A 21,368-nucleotide genomic window follows, 5' to 3' on the forward strand; every position below is an offset into this window, starting at 1 on the left:
GCAGCCCCCCCCATGTCCCTGAGCTCCCCCCCCCCCCCGTGTCCCCGGGTTCCTCCCCCCGTGTCCCTGGACAGCGCCCCCCGTGTCCCCGGGCAGCCCCCCCTCCTGTGTACCCGGGCTCTCCCCCCGTGTCCCGGGGCTGCCCTCCCCCGTGTCCCCGGGCTCCCCACCCCCGGTGTCCCCGGGCTGCCCCCGGAGGGAGGCCCGGCCGGCCGCTGACCCGTGCCTCCGCCCCCAGCCAAGTACATGAGCGCCTGCCCCGAGTCCCAGCGCTACGCCGACGTGGTGGCCGGCTGCCAGCCCACCTGCCGCGCGCTGGGCCAGGCTGATGTCACCTGCGGCGTCAGCTTCGTGCCCGTGGACGGCTGCACCTGCCCCAACGGCACCTTCCTGGACGACGCGGGCAGCTGCGTGCCCGCCGAGGCCTGTCCCTGCTACCACGGCGACAGCGTGGTGGCGCCCGGGGAGGTGGTGCACGACCACGGCGTGGTGTGGTAGGCGGGGCGGGGCCGGGAGGGGCGGGGCGGGGCCGGGAGGGGCGGGGCCGGGAGGGGAGGGGCTCCCTGGGAGGGGTGTTCCCGCCCAGCACCCAGCCCTTCTGTTAAGGGGACCTCGCCTGGACCCGGAGGGTGTCCTGAGGGCCCAGGGTCCTCGGAGGGTGCTGAGTAGGCGGTGCTCACTCGGGGCCAGCCTGGGGCACCCCACACGCTCCTGGCCAAAGGCAGCTCCCTCGCCCGCTGGGTACAGCCTCAGCACCCTGGGCCCTGCTGCCCGCCCTCTGCTGCATCCTGGCCTCTTGGCGGGCTTGGAGGCCTTCGCAGCGACCCTGGGCCCAGACACTGTGCCGCCTCGCTGCCAGGCCGGGGTGGGAGGCTGGAGGGGGCCGGGCCCTCCCAGCCAGGATCCGGGCGGCCTGCGGGCAGCGGGCAGTGGCCCAGACCCATCCTCCCTCCCCTCTCCGTAGCTCATGTGCGAGCGGGAAGCTGAGCTGCCTGGGCACCGAGGAGCAGACCAGCACAGGTACGGCCCCTCCTGCCCGCCCTGGCACCGACCTGCGAGGAGGGGGGCTGTGCGGGCCGGGGTGGGGTCCTGGCCGCACGGCCCCAGCGTGCCCTCCCCACAGACTGCGTGGCCCCCATGGTGTACCTGGACTGCCGCAACGCCTCGGCCGGCACGCCGGGCGCCGAGTGCCTCCGGAGCTGCCACACGCTGGACGTGGACTGCGTGAGTCAGCCCGCCTTTGGGCACCGCCACACCCCTGCCGCGGAGTGCCCCGAGCCTGGGGCCCGATGGGCAGCCCGGCCGCAGCGGGGGACGCGCCGCTGACCCGCACTCCGTCCACAGTTCAGCACTCACTGCGTGTCCGGCTGCGTCTGCCCCCCGGGGCTGGTGTCCGACGGGAGCAGGGGCTGCGTGGCCGAGGAGGACTGCCCCTGTCTGCACAACGACGCCGCCTACAGGCCCGGGGACACCATCAGGGTCGACTGCAACACCTGGTGGGTCCGTGGTCTCCGCCACGGGGCTGCGGGTGGGCCGAGAGCAGCGGCTGGAAGACCGCATGGACTGTGGCTGGGGAGCTGAGGCCGGCCCTGCGCCTCCCCTGGGGAGGCCCCGTGTTCCCATCCCTCCCTGGGAGGTGCCCGGGCCGGCCCCTGCCCAGCAGACCCCGCTGACGGGCAGGCAGGGCTGGGTGCCCGTCCTGGTCCCGCCGCGGCCGGTGAGCAGGACACGCCTCTGCCCGCAGCACCTGCCGGAACCGCAGGTGGGAGTGCAGCCGCCGGCCCTGCCTGGGCACCTGCGTGGCCTACGGGGACGGCCACTTCATCACCTTCGACGGCGAGCGGTACAGCTTTGAGGGCAGCTGCGAGTACACGCTGGCCCAGGTGCGGCCCCACGCCCGCCGGCCCGCAGGCCCGCCCGCCCGCCCCGCCCGCAGGCCGCCTGATCCCGCCTGACCGCCTCCTCTCTCCCGCCCAGGACTACTGCGGGGGCAACAGCAGCAGCGGCTCCTTCCGCATCGTCACCGAGAACATCGCCTGCGGGACCACGGGCGCCACCTGCTCCAAGGCCATCAAGCTCTTCCTGGAGGTGAGGGGTGACCGGGACGCCCTCCCTGCCTCGGCCCCGACGGCGCACCCGGGGTCCCCAGCCCTGGGATGCCCGGCCCGTCTGCTGCCCTGTGTCCTGGCGTCAACGCGCAAGTGGACGCTTCAAACCAGACAGCCCGTGTCAGGACCACGCCTATCAGGAGGCTCAGCGGAGGGTCCCGCCGCCCCTCCCCCTGCCCCCTCCCCCCCTCAGGACTGGTGGCCACACCCCTCCTGTCACTGCCTCTGGCATCACGTGGCATCTCTGTGGGTCCTGCTCCTCTCTTGGGGGGACACCCCCAATCCAGGACACCTCGAGGTCCTTTAGCCAGTCACATCTGCAAAGACCCCTTTTCCAGATGAGGTCCCGTGCCCAGGTCCACTCAGCCCACGGCCCCGGGACGCCCCGTCCAGGAGAGGGGGTCGGCGCTTACCGGCAGCGAGCAGAGCTGTGGCTGGGCGCCTGCCTGCAGAGCGAGGAGGAGCATGGGAGGCAGCAGCAGAGGGGGGGGGGGTGGAGGGCATGGGGGGGAGAGTGGGTGAAGTGCTGAAGGCAGAGCAGGGCCTCCGGGGGGGCCCCCGGTGCCACCCGCCATGCCCGAGCCCCTCTGCTTGCCGAGGCCCCCGGCGTTCCACACAGCGCCCAGCTCCCAGCATGCCCTGCCCAGTCTCTCACCCGGAGTTCACAGACGCGTCAGGAGCCCGGCTCAGCCTTCATGCCAGCCCCGTGCCCTGGGCCCCTGAGCACCCATGGGGCCTCTGCCCGGCCGCGGGGTGGGCGCGGGCCACTCAGCTCCCTGTGCCCTCGCAGAACTACGAGCTGCTCCTCCACGAGGGCACCTACCAGGTGCTGCAGCGGGGGCCGGGCGCAGACCTGCCCTACAGGGTCCGCTACATGGGCACCCACCTGGCCATCGAGACCCGCGGCGGCCTGGTCGTGTCCTGGGACCGCAGGACCAGCGTGTTCATCCGGCTGCACCAGGACTACAAGGTGAGCGCCTGCCGGCCGGACCCCCAGGCAGGGCAGAGCCCCCGCCCCCGGCCTGCGGGGACCCAGCAGCTGTGGTCTGTGAGGGGGGTGAGGCCAGGCAGACCAACGGTGTGCCACATCCTGGCGGACAGCTGTTCCGCTCCCCGTCTCTCCGCTCAGCAACTCCACAGCCACTGGGCTGAGGTCCTACAGGGAGGCAGGTGGCTGTCTGCTGCTCTGCCCACCTGCCCACCTGCCCACCTGCCCACCTGCCCTTCTGCTGCTCTGCCCACCTGCCCACCTGCCCCTCTGCTGCTCTGTCCACCTGCCCACCTGCCTGCCTGCTCACCTGCCCATTTGACTGCCTACCTATCTGTTCACCTGCCCACCTGCCCACCTGGCCTCTTAGCCACGGCAGGACCCACTTGCACCCTGACCTCCTGCCAGGTTACTGGGTGCTGCCTGGGGGACCCAGGTGCCCTGCACTCCCCGCCCCCAGGCCAGGCTGCCCCCTGCAGCCCCAGCGCCACATGCCCGTCCTCTGCCTCTGCGTCTGCAGGGGCGGGTGTGCGGGCTGTGCGGGAACTTCGACGACAATGCCGTCAACGACTTCACCACACGCAGCCAGTCCGTGGTGGGCGGCGCTCTGGAGTTCGGCAACAGCTGGAAGTTCTCCCCGACCTGCCCCGATGCCCCGGCCCCCCGGGACCCCTGCACCGCTAACCCCTACCGCAGGTCCTGGGCCCAGCGGCAGTGCAGCCTCCTCAACAGCCCCACCTTCCAGGCCTGCCACGCCCACGTACGCGCCTCCCTCCCTCCGGAGTCTGGGAGGAGGGGGGAGGGAGGAGGGAGGAGGGGGGAGGGGGAAAGGAGGGAGCAGGGAGGAGGAGGGAGGGAGCAGGGAGGAGGAGGGAGGGCAGAGGGAGGAGGGAGGGAGCAGGGAGGAGGAGGAGGGAGGAGGGAGGGAGCAGGGAGGGAGCAGGGAGGAGGGGGGAGGATTGGGGTCATGACACCCGTGGGGAGCCTGCCTTTGCTGTGCCTGAGCTCCACAGCGCAGGCCCGAACCCCCAGCACCCTGGGGCGGGGTGCCGGAGCCTGAGGCCTGTCCCCCGCAGGTGGAGCCGGCCCCGTACTACGAGGCCTGCGTGAGCGACGCGTGCGCCTGCGACTCGGGCGGCGACTGCGAGTGCTTCTGCACCGCCGTGGCCGCCTACGCCCAGGCCTGCCGCGACGCGGGCGTGTGCGTGGCCTGGCGCAGCCCGGACGTCTGCCGTGAGTCGGGCTCTGTCCGCGGTGCTGAAGGGCGGGGGCGGGCAGGCGGGCGGCGGCGGGCTGCGCCCAGGCGCTCGGTGTGCGCGCACAGACGTGTCCATAAGAACCGGACAGACAGGTCGCCCCAAACGGGAGGACCCCAGGCCTCGTCCAGGGCTGAGGAGCGAAGCTGCCATGAGTGACAGGGCCGGGCCCCTGCGACCTCCACGCCGGGTGGGGGGGGGGGGGGTAGCTGGGCCGGCCCCGCGCCCAGGGCACGGGCGGCGGCATCGCCCTTAGCCTTGCCCTCCTCGCTCAGCCCTGTTCTGCGACTACTACAACCCCGAGGGCCAGTGCGAGTGGCACTACCAGGCCTGCGGGGCGCCCTGCCTGCGGACCTGCCGGAACCCCAGCGGACGCTGCCTGATGGACCTGCCGGGCCAGGAAGGTGAGGGCTGCTGCCCGGGGCTATACCGCATCCTCCCAGGGCCTCGCACCCGTGTCAGGGGCTGGGCGGGTGCGGGGGGGTGGGGCTCCTGCCACTGGCCCACTGCACCCCCCCAGCCCCGGGTCAGGGCAGCACGGACCGCCTGGCCCCAGAGGGCGAGCCTTGTCCCCCCTGTGCCCGCCCCAGGCTGCTACCCAAAGTGCCCGCCCAGCAAGCCGTTCTTCAGTGAGGACCAGATGAGGTGTGTGGCCCAGTGTGGCTGCTACGATGACGACGGGAACTACTACGATGTTGGTGCTAAGGTGCCCACAGCGGAGAACTGCCAGAGCTGGTGAGGGGCGGGGCCTGGTGGGATGGGGGCGGAAGGGGCCGGCAGGTGGGGCGTCCCCCTCTGCCCCTCGCTGGCCCTCAGCTCCTTTCTCTCCTGCAGTGACTGCACCCCTGGGGGCCTCCGATGCGCGTACAGCCTGGAGGGTAAGGAGGGGCCCGGTTGGTGGGGTGGGGTTTGGGGGCCGGGCCCCCCGCGGAGCGCTGCACCTGCCCCCTCCCGCAGCCTGCAAGTGCACCTACGAGGGCAGGACCTACGGCTTCGGGGAGGTCATCTACAACACGACCGACGGGCTCGGCGCCTGCCTGGTGGCCGTCTGCGGCAGCGACGGGACCATCTCGCGCAGGACCACGGAGTGTCCCGAAGCCCCGACCACCACGCCCTTCACCTTCACCTCCACGGCGACCCCACCCTCCACCACAGGTGAGTGACCTGGGAGGGAGGGAGGGCCCCGCAGCACTGGGGCAGCAGTCCTGGGCGCAAGAGACGGGCCGGGACCCGCCGAGACGCGAGGGCCCCGGGCCCTGGGTCGCCCTGCTCCTGGGCGTGACTAACGGGACGCGGAGGAGGCTGACGGGCCTGCCCACCCCCACAGGTCCGGTCCCCACGCTCTCCACCGTGTGCGTGCGAGAGCTGTGCCGCTGGTCCCCCTGGTACGACAGCGGCCGCCCAGAGCCAGGCATGGGAGGCGGGGACTTCGAGACGTTTGCGGACCTGAGGCAGAGGGGCCACCAGGTGTGCCCAGCGCCGGCCCGGGTCGAGTGCCGCGCCCGGCGGCTGCCGGACGTGCCCCTGGAGCAGCTGGGCCAGAAGGTGGAGTGCAGCCCGCTGCTCGGGCTCCGCTGCCTCAACAGCGAGCAGAGCCCCCCGCTCTGCCACAACTACGAGCTGCGGGTCCTCTGCTGCGACTACGTGCCCTGCAGCACGCCCCCGGGCACCAGCCCCGAGCCCACCCCCTCGCCCCCGCACACAGCCCCCACCCGGGCAACATCGGCCGTGGCCTCCCGGAGGACAGAGCCCCCGGCAGCGAGCAGCGCCCAGGCCACGGGCACCGCCTGCCAGCCGCGATGCCAGTGGACACAGTGGTTCGATGAGGATTACCCCAAGTCCGAGGAGGCCGGGGGCGACATCGAGTCTTACGACAGGATCCGGAGCGCCGGCGGCCAGGTGTGCGAGCGGCCGCAGGGCATCGAGTGCCGGGCGGTGAACTTCCCGGACCGGAGGCCGGAGGAGCTGGGCCAGCTCGTGCACTGCGACCCCAGCTTCGGCCTGGTCTGCAGGAACGATGAGCAGGTGGGCCTGTTCAAGATGTGCTACAACTACAAGATCCGCCTGCTGTGCTGCAGCCGCGGCCACTGCGGGGAGCCCACGCCGGCCCCCGCCAGCACTGCCACCGCCACCGCCACTGCCACCGCCTCCTCCACTGCCACTGTCACCGCCACTGCCACCCCTGCTGCTACCAGCACCACCACCTCCACCTCCACCACCTCCACCTCCACCTCCACGGCCACCCCTGCCACTGGTAGCGCCATCCCAGCCACAGCGAGTGTCATCCCAGCCACATTCAGTGCCATCACTGCCACAGCCACTGCCTCCTTCACCACCACCACCACCACATCCGCCACCTCCCCCGCCACCACGGAAGCCACCAGCAGCCAGGGCACGACTGCCTGCGAGCCCAGGTGCGAGTGGACAGAGTGGTTTGACGTGGACTTCCCCACCTCGGGGGTCACGGGCGGAGACATGGAGACCTTCGACAACATCAGGGCCGCCGGCGGCCAGGTGTGCGAGCGGCCGCAGGGCATCGAGTGCCGGGCGGAGAGCTTCCCGGACCGGAGGCCTGAGGAGCTGGGCCAGCTCGTGCACTGTGACCCCGGCTTCGGCCTGGTCTGCAGGAACGATGAGCAGGTGGGCCCGTTCAAGATGTGCTACAACTACAGGATCCGCCTGCTGTGCTGCAGCCGCGGCCACTGCGGGGAGCCCCCGCCGGCCCCCGCCAGCACCGCCACCGCCACCGCCACAGCCACCACCTCCTCCACTGCCGCCACCGCCGCCACCGCCACAGCCACTGCCACAGCCACTACCTCCTCCACTGCTACCACCACAGCCACTGCCACCCCTGCTGCTACCAGCACCACCACCTCCACCTCCACTGCCACCCCCGCCACCACCAGCGCCAGCCCAGCCACAGCCAGTACCATCCCAGCCATAGCCACTTCCAGCACCACCACCTCCCCCGCCACCACGGAAGCCACCAGCAGCCAGGGCACGACTGCCTGCGAGCCCAGGTGTGAGTGGACAGAGTGGTTTGACGTGGACTTCCCCACCTCGGGGGTCACGGGCGGAGACATGGAGACCTTCGACAACATCAGGGCCGCCGGCGGCAAGATGTGCCGGGAGCCGCAGAAGATCGAGTGCCGCGCGGAGAGCTACCCGGAGGTGAGCCTGGACCAGATCGGGCAGGTGGTGAGCTGCAGCCTGCAGGCCGGGCTGGTGTGCAGGAACCGGGACCAGAGGGGCCCGTTCACCATGTGCTTCAACTACAACGTCCGCGTGCTCTGCTGCGACGGCGCCGACCGCTGCCCTGCCTCCCCCACGCCGCCGCCCGCGCCGTCCACCCCTGGCCTGCCCTCGACGGCCGCCACGTCCGGCGCCCCCCACACGGCCACCCTGGCCACCTCCCCCGTACGAACCACACCTGGGACCTCGCCCACCAGGTCCACCGTGCGGACCCCCCTGCCCTCCAGCTCCGTCTCGCCTGCCCCAGCGTCCTCGACGACGGGGGCCTGCGTGCCGCAGTGCGCCTGGACTGACTGGATCGACGTGGACTACCCCTCGCCCGGCCGCAGTGGCGGGGACTTTGAGACCTACGCCAACATCCGGGCGACCGGCCGGCCCGTCTGCGAGCGGCCCCAGGGCCTGGAGTGCCGGGCAACGTCGCTGCCCGACGTGCCCCTGGAGCAGCTGGGCCAGGTGGTGCTGTGCCAGCTGGAGGAGGGCCTGGTGTGCCGCAACCGCGACCAGGACGGCTGGTTCAAGATGTGCTTCAACTACCAGATCCGCGTGCTCTGCTGTGACGACTACCGCCACTGCCCCAGCACGGCCATGACCACCGGCACGGCCACGCCCACCGGCACGGCCACGCCCACCAGCACAGTTATGACCACCGGCACGGCCAGGACCATGCCCACCAGCACAGCTAGACCCACCAGCACGGTTATGCCCATTAGCACGGCCACGCCCACCAGCACGGCCACGCCCACCAACACGGCCACGCCCACCAACATGGCCACGCCCACCGGCACGGCCACGCCCACCGGCTCGGCCAGGACCACCAGCTCCGCCTGGACCACCAGCATGACCATGACCCTCAGCACGGGCCAGCAGACTTCTGGGGCCACAGAGCTCAGGAACACGGCCACCAACCAGTCACTCCCCCGTTCCCCAGCAACAAAGACAGGATCACCGTCCCCACCCCTGAGACAGGACCCTCTACTGCCAAGACCACCCAGAGGCCTCGCACCTCCCTCAGGACCACCGAGTGGCCCTCTGTCCCCAGCCCCTCTGCCTCCCCAGGGACCCTGACCACCACTGCCAGGCCAGCCTCGTCCAGTGCCCCCCACACGCCGCGCCTGCTCACCACCCCCACACGGACCCCCCTGCCCGCCAGCTCCCTGAAGCCAACTGTGACCGCCACCACCTCCGTGACCTCCACCGGCCCCGGGGCCTGCCAGCCGCGCTGCACGTGGACAGACTGGCTGGACGAGGACTACCCCACCCCCGGCCCCGACGGCGGGGACTTTGAGACGCTCTCGGCCCTCCGCTTGGCCGGCCACGACGTCTGCGAGCAGCCTCAGGACATCGAGTGCCGGTCAGAAAAGGCACCGGACGCGAGGCTGGAGGACCTGGGCCAGGTGGTGCAGTGCGATGTGGGCTCCGGGCTGGTGTGCCGCAACCGCGACCAGCGCGGCCGGTTCAGGATGTGCCTCAACTACCACGTGCGGCTGCTCTGCTGCGACGACTACCGCCACTGCCCCTCGCCCGCCCCGGGGACCACCACGGAGGCCCCCTCCCCACCTCCCGGGAGCACCCCCGCCCCGGGGACCCCCACTACCAGGGCCACCTCCGTGCCTCCCGGGAGCACCCCCGCCCCGGGGACCCCCACCACCAGGGCCACCTCCGTGCCTCCCGGGAGCACCCCCGCCCCGGGGACCCCCACCACCAGGGCCACCTCTGTGTCTCCCGGGAGCACCCCCGCCCCGGGGACCCCCACCACCAGGGCCACCTCCGTGCCTCCCGGGAGCACCCCCGCCCCGGGGACCCCCACCACCAGGGCCACCTCCGTGCCTCCCGGGAGCACCCCCGCCCCGGGGACCCCCACCACCAGGGCCACCTCTGTGTCTCCCGGGAGCACCCCCGCCCCGGGGACCCCCACCACCAGGGCCACCTCCGTGCCTCCCGGGAGCACCCCCACCCCGGGGACCCCCACCACCAGGGCCACCTCCAGCCCAGGGCCCAGCTCCAGGGCCTCCTCATCGTCCCCCGTCCCCCTGACCACCACCTCCCTGCCGAGCACCACCCCGAGCCCTTCACCAGCCGCTTCCACGGCCACAGGCTCCACGGCTAAGGTCCTGACCTCGCCCACCACGCCCTCCCGCCCCGTGACCTCAGGGGCCACACCCACTGCCTGCCGGCCTCGCTGCGCCTGGACCGGCTGGCTGGACCAGAGCTACCCCATGCCCGGGGCCTCCGGGGGGGACTTTGAGACCTACGCCAACATGCGGGCAGCAGGCCGGCCCGTCTGCGAGCGGCCCCAGGGCCTGGAGTGCCGCGCCGAGAGGCTGCCCGACGTGCCCCTGGAGCAGCTGGGCCAGGTGGTGCTGTGCCAGCTGGAGGAGGGCCTGGTGTGCCGCAACCGCGACCAGCCCGGCGTCTTCAAGATGTGCTTCAACTACCAGATCCGCGTGCTCTGCTGTGACGACTACCGCCACTGCCCCAGCACGGCCATGACCACTGGCACGGCCACGCCCACCGGCACGGCCACGCCCACCAGCTCCGCCAGGACCACCGGCATGGCTACGCCCACCAGCACAGTTATGACCACCAGCACGGCCATGCCAACCAAGACGGCCAGTTCCACAGGCACAGCCATGACCACCAGCACGGCCATGCCCACCAGCATGGCCACGCCCACCGGCACGGCCACGCCCACCAGTATGGCCACGCCCACCGGCACGGCCACGCCCACTGTCACGGCCACGCCCACCAGCTCGGCTACGCCCGCAGGCACAGTTATGACCACCAACATGGCCATGACCACGCCCACTAGAACAGCCACGCCCACCAGCACAGTTATGACCACCAGCATGGCCATGACCACGCCCACCAGCACAGCCATGCCCACCAAGACGGCCCGGACCACCAGCAAGGCCACGCCCACCAGCACGGCCACGCCCACCAGCACGGCCACAAGCACCAGTATAGCCATGCCCACCAAGACGGCCAGGACCACAGGCATAGCCACGCCCACCAGCACGGCCATGACCACACCCACCAGCTTGGCCACACACTCCACGATTGAGGTCCGGACCTCGCCCACCACGCCCTCCCGCCCCGTGACCTCAGGGGCCACACCCACTGCCTGCCGGCCTCGCTGCGCCTGGACCGGCTGGCTGGACCAGAGCTACCCCATGCCCGGGGCCTCCGGGGGGGACTTTGAGACCTACGCCAACATGCGGGCAGCAGGCCGGCCCGTCTGCGAGCGGCCCCAGGGCCTGGAGTGCCGCGCCGAGAGGCTGCCCGACGTGCCCCTGGAGCAGCTGGGCCAGGTGGTGCTGTGCCAGCTGGAGGAGGGCCTGGTGTGCCGCAACCGCGACCAGCCCGGCGTCTTCAAGATGTGCTTCAACTACCAGATCCGCGTGCTCTGCTGTGACGACTACCGCCACTGCCCCAGCACGGCCACGCCCACCGGCACGGCCACGCCCACCGGCACGGCCATGCCCACCAGCTCGGCCAGGACCACCGGCACAACTACGCCCACCAGCACAGTTACGACCACCAGCATGGCCATGACCACCCCCACCAGCACAGCCATGCCCACCAAGACGGCCACGCCCATCGGCACAGCCAAGCCCACCGGCACGGCCACGCCCACCAGCACGGCCATGCCAACCAAGACGGCCAGTTCCACAGGAACAGCCATGACCACCAGCATGGCCACGCCCACCGGCACGGCCACGCCCACCGGCACGGCCACGCCCAATGGCACGGCCACGCCCACCGGCACGGCCAGGACCACCGGCACGGCCATGACCACACCCACCAGCTCGGCCACACGCTCCACGATTGAGGTCCGGACCTCGCCCACCACGCCCTCCCGCCCCGTGACCTCAGGGGCCACACCCACTGCCTGCCGGCCTCGCTGCGCCTGGACCGGCTGGCTGGACCAGAGCTACCCCATGCCCGGGGCCTCCGGGGGGGACTTTGAGACCTACGCCAACATGCGGGCAGCAGGCCGGCCCGTCTGCGAGCGGCCCCAGGGCCTGGAGTGCCGCGCCGAGAGGCTGCCCGACGTGCCCCTGGAGCAGCTGGGCCAGGTGGTGCTGTGCCAGCTGGAGGAGGGCCTGGTGTGCCGCAACCGCGACCAGCCCGGCGTCTTCAAGATGTGCTTCAACTACCAGATCCGCGTGCTCTGCTGTGACGACTACCGCCACTGCCCCAGCACGGCCATGACCACTGGCACGGCCACGCCCACCAGCACAGTTATGACCATCAGCATGGCCATGACCACGCCCACCAGCACAGCCATGCCCACCAGGACGGCCAGGACCACAGGCACAACCACGTCCACCGGCATGGCCACGCCCATCAGCACAGGCCAGCAGACTTCTGGGGCCACAGAGCTCAGGAACACGGCCACCAACCAGTCACTCTCCTCAGCCCCCCGGACCACAGTGAGGGTCACCGTCCCCACCCCTGAGACAGGACCCTCTACTGCCAAGACCACCCAGAGCGTCCCGCCCACCCAGAGGCCTCGCACCTCCCTCAGGACCACCGAGTGGCCCTCTGTCCCCAGCCCCTCTGCCTCCCCAGGGACCCTGACCACCACTGCCAGGCCAGCCTCGTCCAGTGCCCCCCACACGCCGCGCCTGCTCACCACCCCCACACGGACCCCCCTGCCCGCCAGCTCCCTGAAGCCAACCGTGACCGCCACCACCTCCGTGACCTCCACCGGCCCCGGGGCCTGCCAGCCGCGCTGCACGTGGACAGACTGGCTGGACGAGGACTACCCCACCCCTGGCCCCGACGGCGGGGACTTTGAGACGCTCTCGGCCCTCCGCTTGGCCGGCCACGACGTCTGCGAGCAGCCTCAGGACATCGAGTGCCGGTCAGAAAAGGCACCGGACGCGAGGCTGGAGGACCTGGGCCAGGTGGTGCAGTGCGACGTGGGCTCCGGGCTGGTGTGCCGCAACCGCGACCAGCGCGGCCGGTTCAGGATGTGCCTCAACTACCACGTGCGGCTGCTCTGCTGCGACGACTACCGCCACTGCCCCTCGCCCGCCCCGGGGACCACCATGGAGGCCCCCTCCCCACCTCCCGGGAGCACCCCCGCCCCGGGGACCCCCACCACCAGGGCCACCTCCGTGTCTCCCGGGAGCACCCCCGCCCCGGGGACGCCCACCACCAGGGCCCCCTCCACCTCCGTGCCTCCCGGGAGCACCCCCGCCCCGGGGACCCCCACCACCAGGGCCACCTCCGTGCCTCCCGGGAGCACCCCCGCCCCGGGGACCCCCACCACCAGGGCCACCTCCGTGCCTCCCGGGAGCACCCCCGCCCCGGGGACCCCCACCACCAGGGCCACCTCCGTGCCTCCCGGGAGCACCCCCGCCCTGGGGACCCCCACCACCAGGGCCACCTCCGTGCCTCCCGGGAGCACCCCCGCCCCGGGGACCCCCACCACCAGGGCCACCTCCAGCCCAGGGCCCAGCTCCAGGGCCTCCTCATCGTCCCCCGTCCCCCTGACCACCACCTCCCTGCCGAGCACCACCCCGAGCCCTTCACCAGCCGCTTCCACGGCCACAGGCTCCACGGCTAAGGTCCTGACCTCGCCCACCACGCCCTCCCGCCCCGTGACCTCGGGGGCCACGCCCACTGCCTGCCGGCCTCGCTGCGCCTGGACCGGCTGGCTGGACCAGAGCTACCCCATGCCCGGGGCCTCCGGGGGGGACTTTGAGACCTACGCCAACATGCGGGCGGCCGGCCGGCCCGTCTGCGAGCGGCCCCAGGGCCTGGAGTGCCGCGCAGAGAGGCTGCCCGACGTGCCCCTGGAGCAGCTGGGCCAGGTGGTGCTGTGCCAGCTGGAGGAGGGCCTGGTGTGCCGCAACCGCGACCAGCTCGGCGTCTTCAAGATGTGCTTCAACTACCAGATCCGCGTGCTCTGCTGTGACGACTACCGCCACTGCCCCAGCACGGCCATGACCACTGGCACGGCCACGCCCACCAGCACAGTTATGACCACTGGCACGGCCAGGACCATGCCCACCAGCACAGCTAGACCCACCAGCACGGTTATGCCCATTAGCACGGCCACGCCCACCAGCACGGCCACGCCCACCAGCACGGCCACGCCCACCACCCCCTGCCGGTGCCTGGCGTTTGGGCAGCTCTTCTTACCAGGTGAGTGAGGCTCCGTCCCAGTCCGAAGGACAGCCCACCTGGCACCCCGTTCCAGGCTCTGCGCCCCGCCCGCCCCGTGGCAGGTGCTGGTGGTGGCATGCCTGGCTAACGGCGTGTCCCTCCCCCAGGGGACGTGGTGTACAACAGGACAGACCGGGCCGGCTGCCACTTCTACGCCATCTGCAACCAGCAGTGCGAGCTCGACCGCTACCAGGGCGCCTGCCCCACCTCCTCGCCCCCGGAGCCCCCGACCGCGACCTGGGTGCCCCTGACCACGCCAACGCCCGGCTGTGACCTCGCGGACCCTCCCCGGCAGGTGCGCCCCCCTCCCGCCTCGCCTGCCGCCCTGTGCGTGCGGCCAGGGGCTGCCCTGGCTCCCGTGGGGCGGACCCAGCCCGGGGACCCCTCCCCGGGCGCCCTGGCGGGAGGGGCCGGGCCGGGCCCCGGAGCTGCGGCGGGTGGTGGAGCCGGCCTGCCATCCGCAGGTGAACGAGTCGTGGACGCTGGAGGACTGCACGGTGGCGCGGTGCGAGGGCGACAACCACATCGTCCTGCTGGAGCCGCAGCCCGTGGCCCAGGTCTCCTGTGTGAACGGGTACCTGCCGGTCAAGGTGCCGAGCCCGCAGCAGCCCTGCCGCTTCCACTACGAGTGCGAATGTGAGCCCTGGCGGGGGGTGGGCCGTGTGACCGCACACAGGGGCGCGGGGCCCTGGGGGGGGGACGGGGCTCCAGGGCCCGCTTCGGGCTCCTGAGCGCCCCCACGGGGCTGCCCCGGAGGCACCTTGGACAGTGCTTCCCAGCAGCAGGAGGGACTTCTCCCATCCCCAAGGCCACTCCTCCCTGCACCTCCAGGGACGGTCCTTCCTGCCTGTCCCATCCATCCCGTCCCGTCTGGGCCCTGGTCTCTCACTGTCTCCGCCCTGCCTTCAGGCGGCCCTCCCCTCCCGGGCCCCACGGAGGGCCCTCACCACTGGGTTGAGGGCCACGGGGTTACCCGGAGGCCTCACCCCGAGCCCCCATAACGAGGGCCCATCCGCAGCCGAGTGGCAGGTCCCACCGTAGGGCCCGCCAAGCCCCCGCCCGTTCACCACGAGGCGCAGAGGCCGCGCCGAGGACACGCCGGTGCGTGGCGCTGGCTGAGGCCTGTGCGTCCGCAGGCTCCTGCAGCAGCTGGGGGGACTCCCACTTCGTCACCTTCGACGGCACCCCCTACTCCTTCGGGGACAACTGCACGCACGTGCTCATGAGGGAGATCCGGCCGCGCCACGGGAACCTCAGCGTCCTCCTGGACAACCGCCACTGCGGGGCCGCGGCCTCCGCCCCCGCCCGCTGCCCCCGCGCCCTCCGCCTCCGCTACGCGTCCTCCGAGGTCATCCTCACCACCGAGCCGGCCGCCAGCGGGCAGGAGGAGGGCCTGGTGCGTGCCGGCAGGCGGGCGGGCAGGGGGGACCCAGCCTGAGGGAGCCCCGGCCCCTGACCCTCCCCCGAGACGGCCCCCCTGCGCCCCCAGGTCCTGTTTGACGGCGTGCGGGTGAGCCACGGCTTCAGCCAGAACGGCGTGAGCGTGTCCATGCCGGCGAGCGCCGCGATGCGCGTGGACATCCTGGCCATCGGGGTCAGCATCACCTTCGACGGGCAGGCCTTCCAGCTCCGGCTGTCCTACGGCCTCTTCAGCCACAACACCGAGGGCCAGTGCGGTGCGTGACCTGACCAGGCCCCGGGTGGCCTCCCCACCCCCGCCGCCCGCCCCAGGCCAGAGCCGCCCCCCCTCACTGACCGTGTGGCCCAGGGAGGTGGGGGGAGAGGCCGGCCCGCAATGACCCTCCCGGCCCCGCCCCCAGGCACCTGCACCAACAGCCAGACAGACGACTGCCGCCTGCCGGACGGCACCATCGCCCCCACCTGCCAGGACATGGCCAGCGCCTGGCTGGTCCCCGAGACCGACAAGGAAGGCTGCTGGGCCCCCACAGGCCCGCCCGCGACCACCAGCCCCCCCTCGCCGGCTCCCACCACGCCCGCCCCCACCCCGTGCCCCCCGCCGCCCCTCTGCGAGCTGATGCTGAGCCAGTGAGTGTCTCCGAGGGCGTGGTCACCCCGGGGCACTGCCCCCGTCGGGCCGGAGCCCAGCTCTGCTCCCACCTCTGACCGCCCGCCCCTGCCCGCAGCATCTTCGCCGAGTGCCACGACCTCATCCCGCCCAGCCTGTTCTTCCGCGCCTGCGTCCAGGACGCCTGCCGGGCTGACCACCCCGGGGTGGCCTGCCAGAGCCTGGAGGCCTACGCTGCGCTCTGCCGGGCCCGGGGCGCCTGCAGCGACTGGCGAAACGCCACTGGCGGGCTGTGCGGTGAGCTGGGGCAGCCTCTGGGGAGAGGGGGAGGCGGGGCCCGGCCCCCTTGCCCACCTGACACCCGTCTCTGCCCCCAGAGCTGCCCTGCCCACACGGGAAGGTGTACAAGCCCTGCGGCCCCCTGCAGCCCGCCTCCTGCGACGCCAGGTGAGCCCGGCCAGAGGGCCTGGGAGCTGCGGGGGGCGGGGCTCTGGGTGCCCTGGCCCCGCCCTGGCCCATGGGACGCCCAGGCAGCCCCCCAGCCCCGTCCACGCCGCGGCCCCTCCGTGGACTGCCCGTGCACGTGGCACAGGGACAGGCCTGCCTCCTCCCCCACAGGACCCAGCGCCCTCAGAGCGCAGCGCTGGCGGAGGGCTGCTTCTGCCCCGACGGCCAGACCCTCTTCAACGCCCACACGGACCTCTGCGTGCCCGAGTGCCGTAAGCACGCCCGCCCTGCCCCAGGGGGAGGCGCCGGCGGGCGTCCCTGCAGGGCCTGTGCCGGGCCCGTCCCCCTCCCTGGCCACAGCAGCCTCAGCCCAGCACCACCCTCTGCCCGCGGCCACCCTCTGCCCAGTGCTACCCTCTGCCCAGTGCCACGCTCTACCCAGTGCCACCCTCTGTCCGCGGCCACCCTCTGCCCGCAGCCACCCTCTGCCCAGTGCCACCCTCTGCCCAGTGCCACGCTCTACCCAGCGCCACCCTCTGTCCACGGCCACCCTCTGCCCGCGGCCACCCTCTGCCTAGTGCCACCCTCTGCCCAGTGCCACCCTCTGCCCAGTGCCACCCTCAGCCCAGCACCACCCTCTGCCCACGGCCACCCTCTGCCCGGGGCTCCGGTTCCCAGGGGGACGAGAGGCTGGGGAGTGGCCAGGCCGCGGAGGACTTGTCCCTGCGTCCTGTGGCCTCTGCCACCGGCTGTGAACCCCAGGACCCCCGTGACCCCTTCTCCTTCTCTTTCAGCCTGCGTGGGGCCAGATGGGTTCCCCAAATTCGTAAGTGGTTCTGCCCGCAGCCGGCCCCACCTTGCTCAAGCAGAGGGAGGGAGGAGGAGGGAGGGAGAAGGAGGGAGGTGGGAGAGAGGGAGGGAGGGAAGAAGGGAGGGAGGGAAGGAGGGAGGGGCCTCAGCTGGGTGGGGCACCTGGGTGCCTACCTCCCATCACTGGGCTGCTCCGAGGGGCTGGGGCAAGGGCCAACCAGGCGAGCGGAGGCTGGGCTGAGCCCTCGGGACCCTGGCCTGCTCTGTTGCAGCCTGGAGAGCGGTGGCTCAGCAACTGCCAGGACTGCGTGTGCGACGCGGGCTCCGTGTCGGTGCAGTGCGCGCCCGTGCAGTGCGAGGCCCGGGAGCTGCCCCGGGAGTGCGGCCTGGCGGGCTTCGTGGCCGTGACCAGGCCGCTGGCAGACAAGCCGTGCTGCCCGGAGACGCTGTGCGGTGAGCCCCGCCCCGCGGGCCGGCGGGTGGGCCTGAGGGGAGGGCGCAGGGCACAGCCACCAGGCGCCAGGGCTGCAGCGGAGGCCACTGAGGCCGCTGAGGCCAGGCGCCCTGGCTGCGCCCTGAGCGGGGCGGCCTCTGGGCTTCATTCCCCTACAAAGGAGGCTGGCGCCTTGGTCTGCCCAGGCACGGGGGCAGGGCCAGGGAGGGGGACCCAGAAGGGCCGCAGAGCGGTCAGCCCCCGGGAAAGTACTTCCTGGGCTCCAACGTGGGGAACCCGTCACACTGGGAAGAGCTCGGAGGGGAGGGCGAGTCCCCGACAGCACCCGCCTCTGCCTCTCCACAGTCTGCAACACGACCAGCTGCCCCCAGCGCTCCCCGACATGTGGGCCCGGAGAGGAGCTGGTCCCCGTCCGCGAGGAGGGCGGCTGCTGCCACTCCTTCCGCTGCCGTGAGTGGGGCTCTCTCCGGGGTGTTCCCTTCTCTCCCCTCACCTCTCCTCCCCCCCTCCCCCTCCCCCCCGCCCCCCGCCAGGCAGGCCTCAGCCTTCCCTCTCCTTTCAGAGCCCAAGCTGTGCGCCTACAATGACACCGTCTACGGGGTAAGGGCTCGTGGTTTGGGGGCTCCGTGGCCGGGGGGCTCCGTGGCCTGGGGGACTTCATAGCCTGAGGGGCTTTGTGGCCTGGGGGCTCCGTGGCCTGGGGGGCTCCGTGGCCGGGGGGCTCCGTGGCTGGGGGGCTCCGTGGCGGGGGGGATTAGTGGCCTGGGGGACTCCGTAGCCTGAGGGGCTTTGTGGCCTGGGGGCTCCGTGGCCTGGGGGGCTCCGTGGCTGGGGGGCTCTGTGGCCTGGGGAAGCGGGGCTCTGTAACCCACTGTGGGGCGCCCAGTCCCCCTGGACACCACGCCTCACCTCCACATGCCATCCCGGCCCTCCTGCCATGAGAGCAGGAGCTGGGGGGGGGCTGGGAGAGGCGCCTGTGCCCGGAGCCAGGCAGAGTCCAGCCTCAGGGTCTCCCTGCAGCTTCCTCCCAGGGGAAGGGGAAGGTCCTCGGGCAGCACCGCCCCTCCTAGCGCCCGCGGCTGCCGGGGGCCTGCCCGGGCCCTGCTGGCGGGGCACAGCCATGAATCCGCCTGAAGAAGAGCCACCCTGTGGGCCTGGCCTCCGAGCCCACCTGGCCGCAGGCAGGGTCCTGGCCGCCCCCGGTGCCCTCAGTCACCTCCCTCTTCCCCTGCAAGGTTGGTGCAACCTTCCCAGCGACCACTCCCTGCCACACGTGCACCTGCCTGTCCGTGGACTCCCAGGAGCCCACCGTGCACTGTGAGGAGGACACCTGCAACGAAACCTGTCCCCCGGTGAGCCTGCCCCAGGCGGACAGACCCTGGGGAGCCCCCAGCCCCCCCCCTGCGGCTTCGTCAGCGGACCTGACCCAGGGCGGTCTCCAGCCCAGCCTGGCCGCTGCCCCCAGAGGGAGGTTGCAGAGCAGGAAGGTGGTGGCGAGGGGGCGGGCGGGGCTGGAAGGTTCCAGGCGGGCATGCAGAGGGGAGGGGCCAGAAGCAGGGGTGAGGCTGCGGCAGGACAGGGCACCCCAGTGTCAGAGCCGGGCCTGGACAAGCTTCTCCCCTCCCCTCCGGGCCATGGCGGGAGCACGATTTCAGCGTGTGGGGCGGCTGATGGGGCTGCCAGGCCCTTGGGGTGTGGAGGGGCAGGAGGGTGGAGGGGCTGGGGTGCAGACATGACCACCCTCTGGCCCAGGGTTCTGAGTACTTGGCGGTGGCCGGGCAGTGCTGCGGGGAGTGCGTGCAGAGGGCCTGCCCCACGCCGGACGGCGGGCTGGTCCAGGTAAGCGGTGGTCTCGGCCCCCCCCCCCCCGCGGCAACCCCCCTCCAGGCTCCTGGGCCTGAGAGAATCCCACCGCTCCCTCTCCCCTGCCTTTCAGCCCAACGAGACCCGGGTCAACAGCCTGGACAACTGCACCGAGTACCTCTGCCAGGACGAGCGCGGGGTCCCCGTGCTGACCCTCAGGCCGTTGCCCTGCCCGGACGTGTCCAGCTGCAAGGTGTGTGTCTCCGGGGAACTGGCCAGACTGGTGGCCTCCTGGTCTGGCTCAGGAGGCCCCGCCCACACCCCTCCTAGCGGCCTGCCACGCCCTCCGATGAGGCCCCACCCATGCTCTCTCCCGGAGCCCTGCCCACACCTCCCGGAGCCCTGCCACGCCCTCCGATGAGGCCCCGCCCTAGAGCCCGGGCCCCGCCCCAGCTCTCCCTGTCCCCCTTGCAGGGCATCCTCAGGAAAACCGGCTGCTGCTACTCCTGCGAGGAAGTGGGTGAGTCAGGGCGCCTCCCGCCCCGCCCTCCAGCTCCCTCCGCCTCTGCCCCGGGACTCCTACCCTGACCGCTGGACTCACATCCTGAGCGGGAGGGACCCTGGGAGGGAGCGGCCGGTCTGGGTCCTCAGGGACCCTCACCCCTGCCTTTCCTCCGCGCAGACTCCTGCCAGCCCCGCGTCAACCGGACGGTGCTGCGGCTCCAGGGCTGCGAGGCCCCGGTCAACCTCACCTTCTGCGAGGGCTCCTGCCCCGGAGAGTCCCGGTGAGTGTCCCCCACCCCAGCCGCCTCCAGCAGAGCCGCCTCCAGCAGAGCCCGCCCGGCACACATCCCCTCCGGTGCCCGGGGGCCTGGCCTGGGCTCGCCACCCTGAGCGGCGTCAGGAGGGCCCAGAGGAGCCCGTCTCCACATCGGTCCGCACAGCCTGAGGCCTCCGGCCCGCAGAGCCAGGCGCTGCGTCCGGCGCCTGAGGCCGTGTCCACCTGGGGCCGTGTCCACCTGGGGCCGTGCCCGCCTGGGGCCGTGTCCACCTGGGGGTGGGCAGACGCAGGGTCTTCCTGGGGCCAGGCTCAGGGCGGAGCTGCCGGGGGAGCCGAGAGGCCGGGCTGTGGCCAGCTGAGAGCCCTCGGCCCGAGAGGTGGGGAGCAGGGTCCAGGGCAGGGTCCTGGAGGGGGCGGTGGGTTAGCAAGTTTGAGGAGCTGGTTCCAAGGAAAGGGTGCCTGGCAGAGAGGTAGGGTTCAGTGACCCTGAGCACCCGCAGAGCAGCCCCGGCGTGGCCGGCGAAGCCCGTCCTCAGGCACAGGGCTGCCGGCGGGGGCTCCATCTCAGGGCCGTGTGCCCGCAGGTACTCCCCCGAGGCCCAGGCCATGCAGCGCCGCTGCACCTGCTGCCAGGAGACCAGGGCCCACGAGGAGGCGGTGACCCTGCAGTGCCCTGACGGGACGGCCGTCCGGCACACCTACACGCACATCGACGAGTGCAGGTGCGACCTGGCCTGCGTGCCCCCGCCGGCCGCTCCCCAGCAAAGCCAGGGGGGAGGCTTCATTGCCTGACCCCAGCACCCCCCCCCATGGAGCATGGACTCCTGCGGCCCCTCCACAGCAGACCCCCCACGGACAGCGGTCCCCCAGGCCTGCCGCCTCCAGGAGCCACATCAGGGGTGCTGCCTGCCCATGTGTGGACCTGGGGCCAAGGCTGATGGCCAGAGGGGAAGGAGGCGTCAGAGCCCTGAAGCGCCCTCTGCTCTCCAGCCCCAAGTTTGCAAATAAAAGCCGAGCATCGTGTACACAACCTGGTCCTGCCATCACTCCCGCCGTCCTGCGGCTGGGCTGCCGGGGGCCCCACGGCTGCCCCCCCCCCGGGCTTGTGCTGGACCCGCTGGGAGGGACGGGGGTATGGAGGCCAGGGGAGTCTGGGGGGGCCCTGGCAGGAGCCAAGGTGGGCCAAGGGCTCAGAAACACCCTCATGTCACTCCAAATGCACGGGGTTGGTTATGAAAGGGCACAGATCGAGGCTAACTGGGCCAG

General features: G+C 72.3%; 1 protein-coding gene across 1 annotated transcript in view; it reads left to right on the top strand.

Annotated features, from left to right (window-relative positions):
• Positions 1-21,155, top strand: part of LOC311615932 (mucin-5B-like) — a gene marked incomplete at its 5' end in the record, with an annotated part of 30,007 nt that extends 8,852 nt beyond the window's left edge. Inside the window, 38 exons of the mRNA XM_084907053.1 lie at positions 239-494; positions 965-1,020; positions 1,124-1,224; positions 1,345-1,496; positions 1,745-1,883; positions 1,978-2,088; positions 2,899-3,078; positions 3,617-3,856; positions 4,173-4,329; positions 4,628-4,756; positions 4,943-5,087; positions 5,187-5,230; positions 5,310-5,507; positions 5,680-6,546; positions 6,628-7,036; positions 7,259-8,523; positions 8,661-9,170; positions 9,699-12,686; positions 13,167-13,760; positions 13,889-14,076; positions 14,246-14,417; positions 14,918-15,177; positions 15,271-15,457; positions 15,602-15,827; positions 15,926-16,104; positions 16,185-16,254; positions 16,426-16,526; positions 17,049-17,080; positions 17,337-17,517; positions 17,864-17,968; positions 18,081-18,118; positions 18,754-18,870; positions 19,271-19,357; positions 19,455-19,574; positions 19,796-19,841; positions 20,004-20,106; positions 20,687-21,060; positions 21,093-21,155. Of these exons, the coding sequence (XP_084763179.1) occupies positions 239-494; positions 965-1,020; positions 1,124-1,224; positions 1,345-1,496; positions 1,745-1,883; positions 1,978-2,088; positions 2,899-3,078; positions 3,617-3,856; positions 4,173-4,329; positions 4,628-4,756; positions 4,943-5,087; positions 5,187-5,230; positions 5,310-5,507; positions 5,680-6,546; positions 6,628-7,036; positions 7,259-8,523; positions 8,661-9,170; positions 9,699-12,686; positions 13,167-13,760; positions 13,889-14,076; positions 14,246-14,417; positions 14,918-15,177; positions 15,271-15,457; positions 15,602-15,827; positions 15,926-16,104; positions 16,185-16,254; positions 16,426-16,526; positions 17,049-17,080; positions 17,337-17,517; positions 17,864-17,968; positions 18,081-18,118; positions 18,754-18,870; positions 19,271-19,357; positions 19,455-19,574; positions 19,796-19,841; positions 20,004-20,106; positions 20,687-20,894 (10,961 nt within the window). The 3' untranslated portion in view covers positions 20,895-21,060; positions 21,093-21,155. The remainder of the gene's footprint in view (positions 1-238; positions 495-964; positions 1,021-1,123; positions 1,225-1,344; positions 1,497-1,744; positions 1,884-1,977; positions 2,089-2,898; positions 3,079-3,616; positions 3,857-4,172; positions 4,330-4,627; positions 4,757-4,942; positions 5,088-5,186; positions 5,231-5,309; positions 5,508-5,679; positions 6,547-6,627; positions 7,037-7,258; positions 8,524-8,660; positions 9,171-9,698; positions 12,687-13,166; positions 13,761-13,888; positions 14,077-14,245; positions 14,418-14,917; positions 15,178-15,270; positions 15,458-15,601; positions 15,828-15,925; positions 16,105-16,184; positions 16,255-16,425; positions 16,527-17,048; positions 17,081-17,336; positions 17,518-17,863; positions 17,969-18,080; positions 18,119-18,753; positions 18,871-19,270; positions 19,358-19,454; positions 19,575-19,795; positions 19,842-20,003; positions 20,107-20,686; positions 21,061-21,092) is intronic.
• Between the last annotated feature and the right edge of the window lie 213 nt (positions 21,156-21,368).

This window comes from Pipistrellus hanaki (genome assembly GCF_964339955.1).
Source record: "Pipistrellus hanaki genome assembly, contig: scaffold_39, whole genome shotgun sequence".
In the NCBI taxonomy this organism is placed as follows: Eukaryota; Metazoa; Chordata; class Mammalia; order Chiroptera; family Vespertilionidae; genus Pipistrellus; species Pipistrellus hanaki.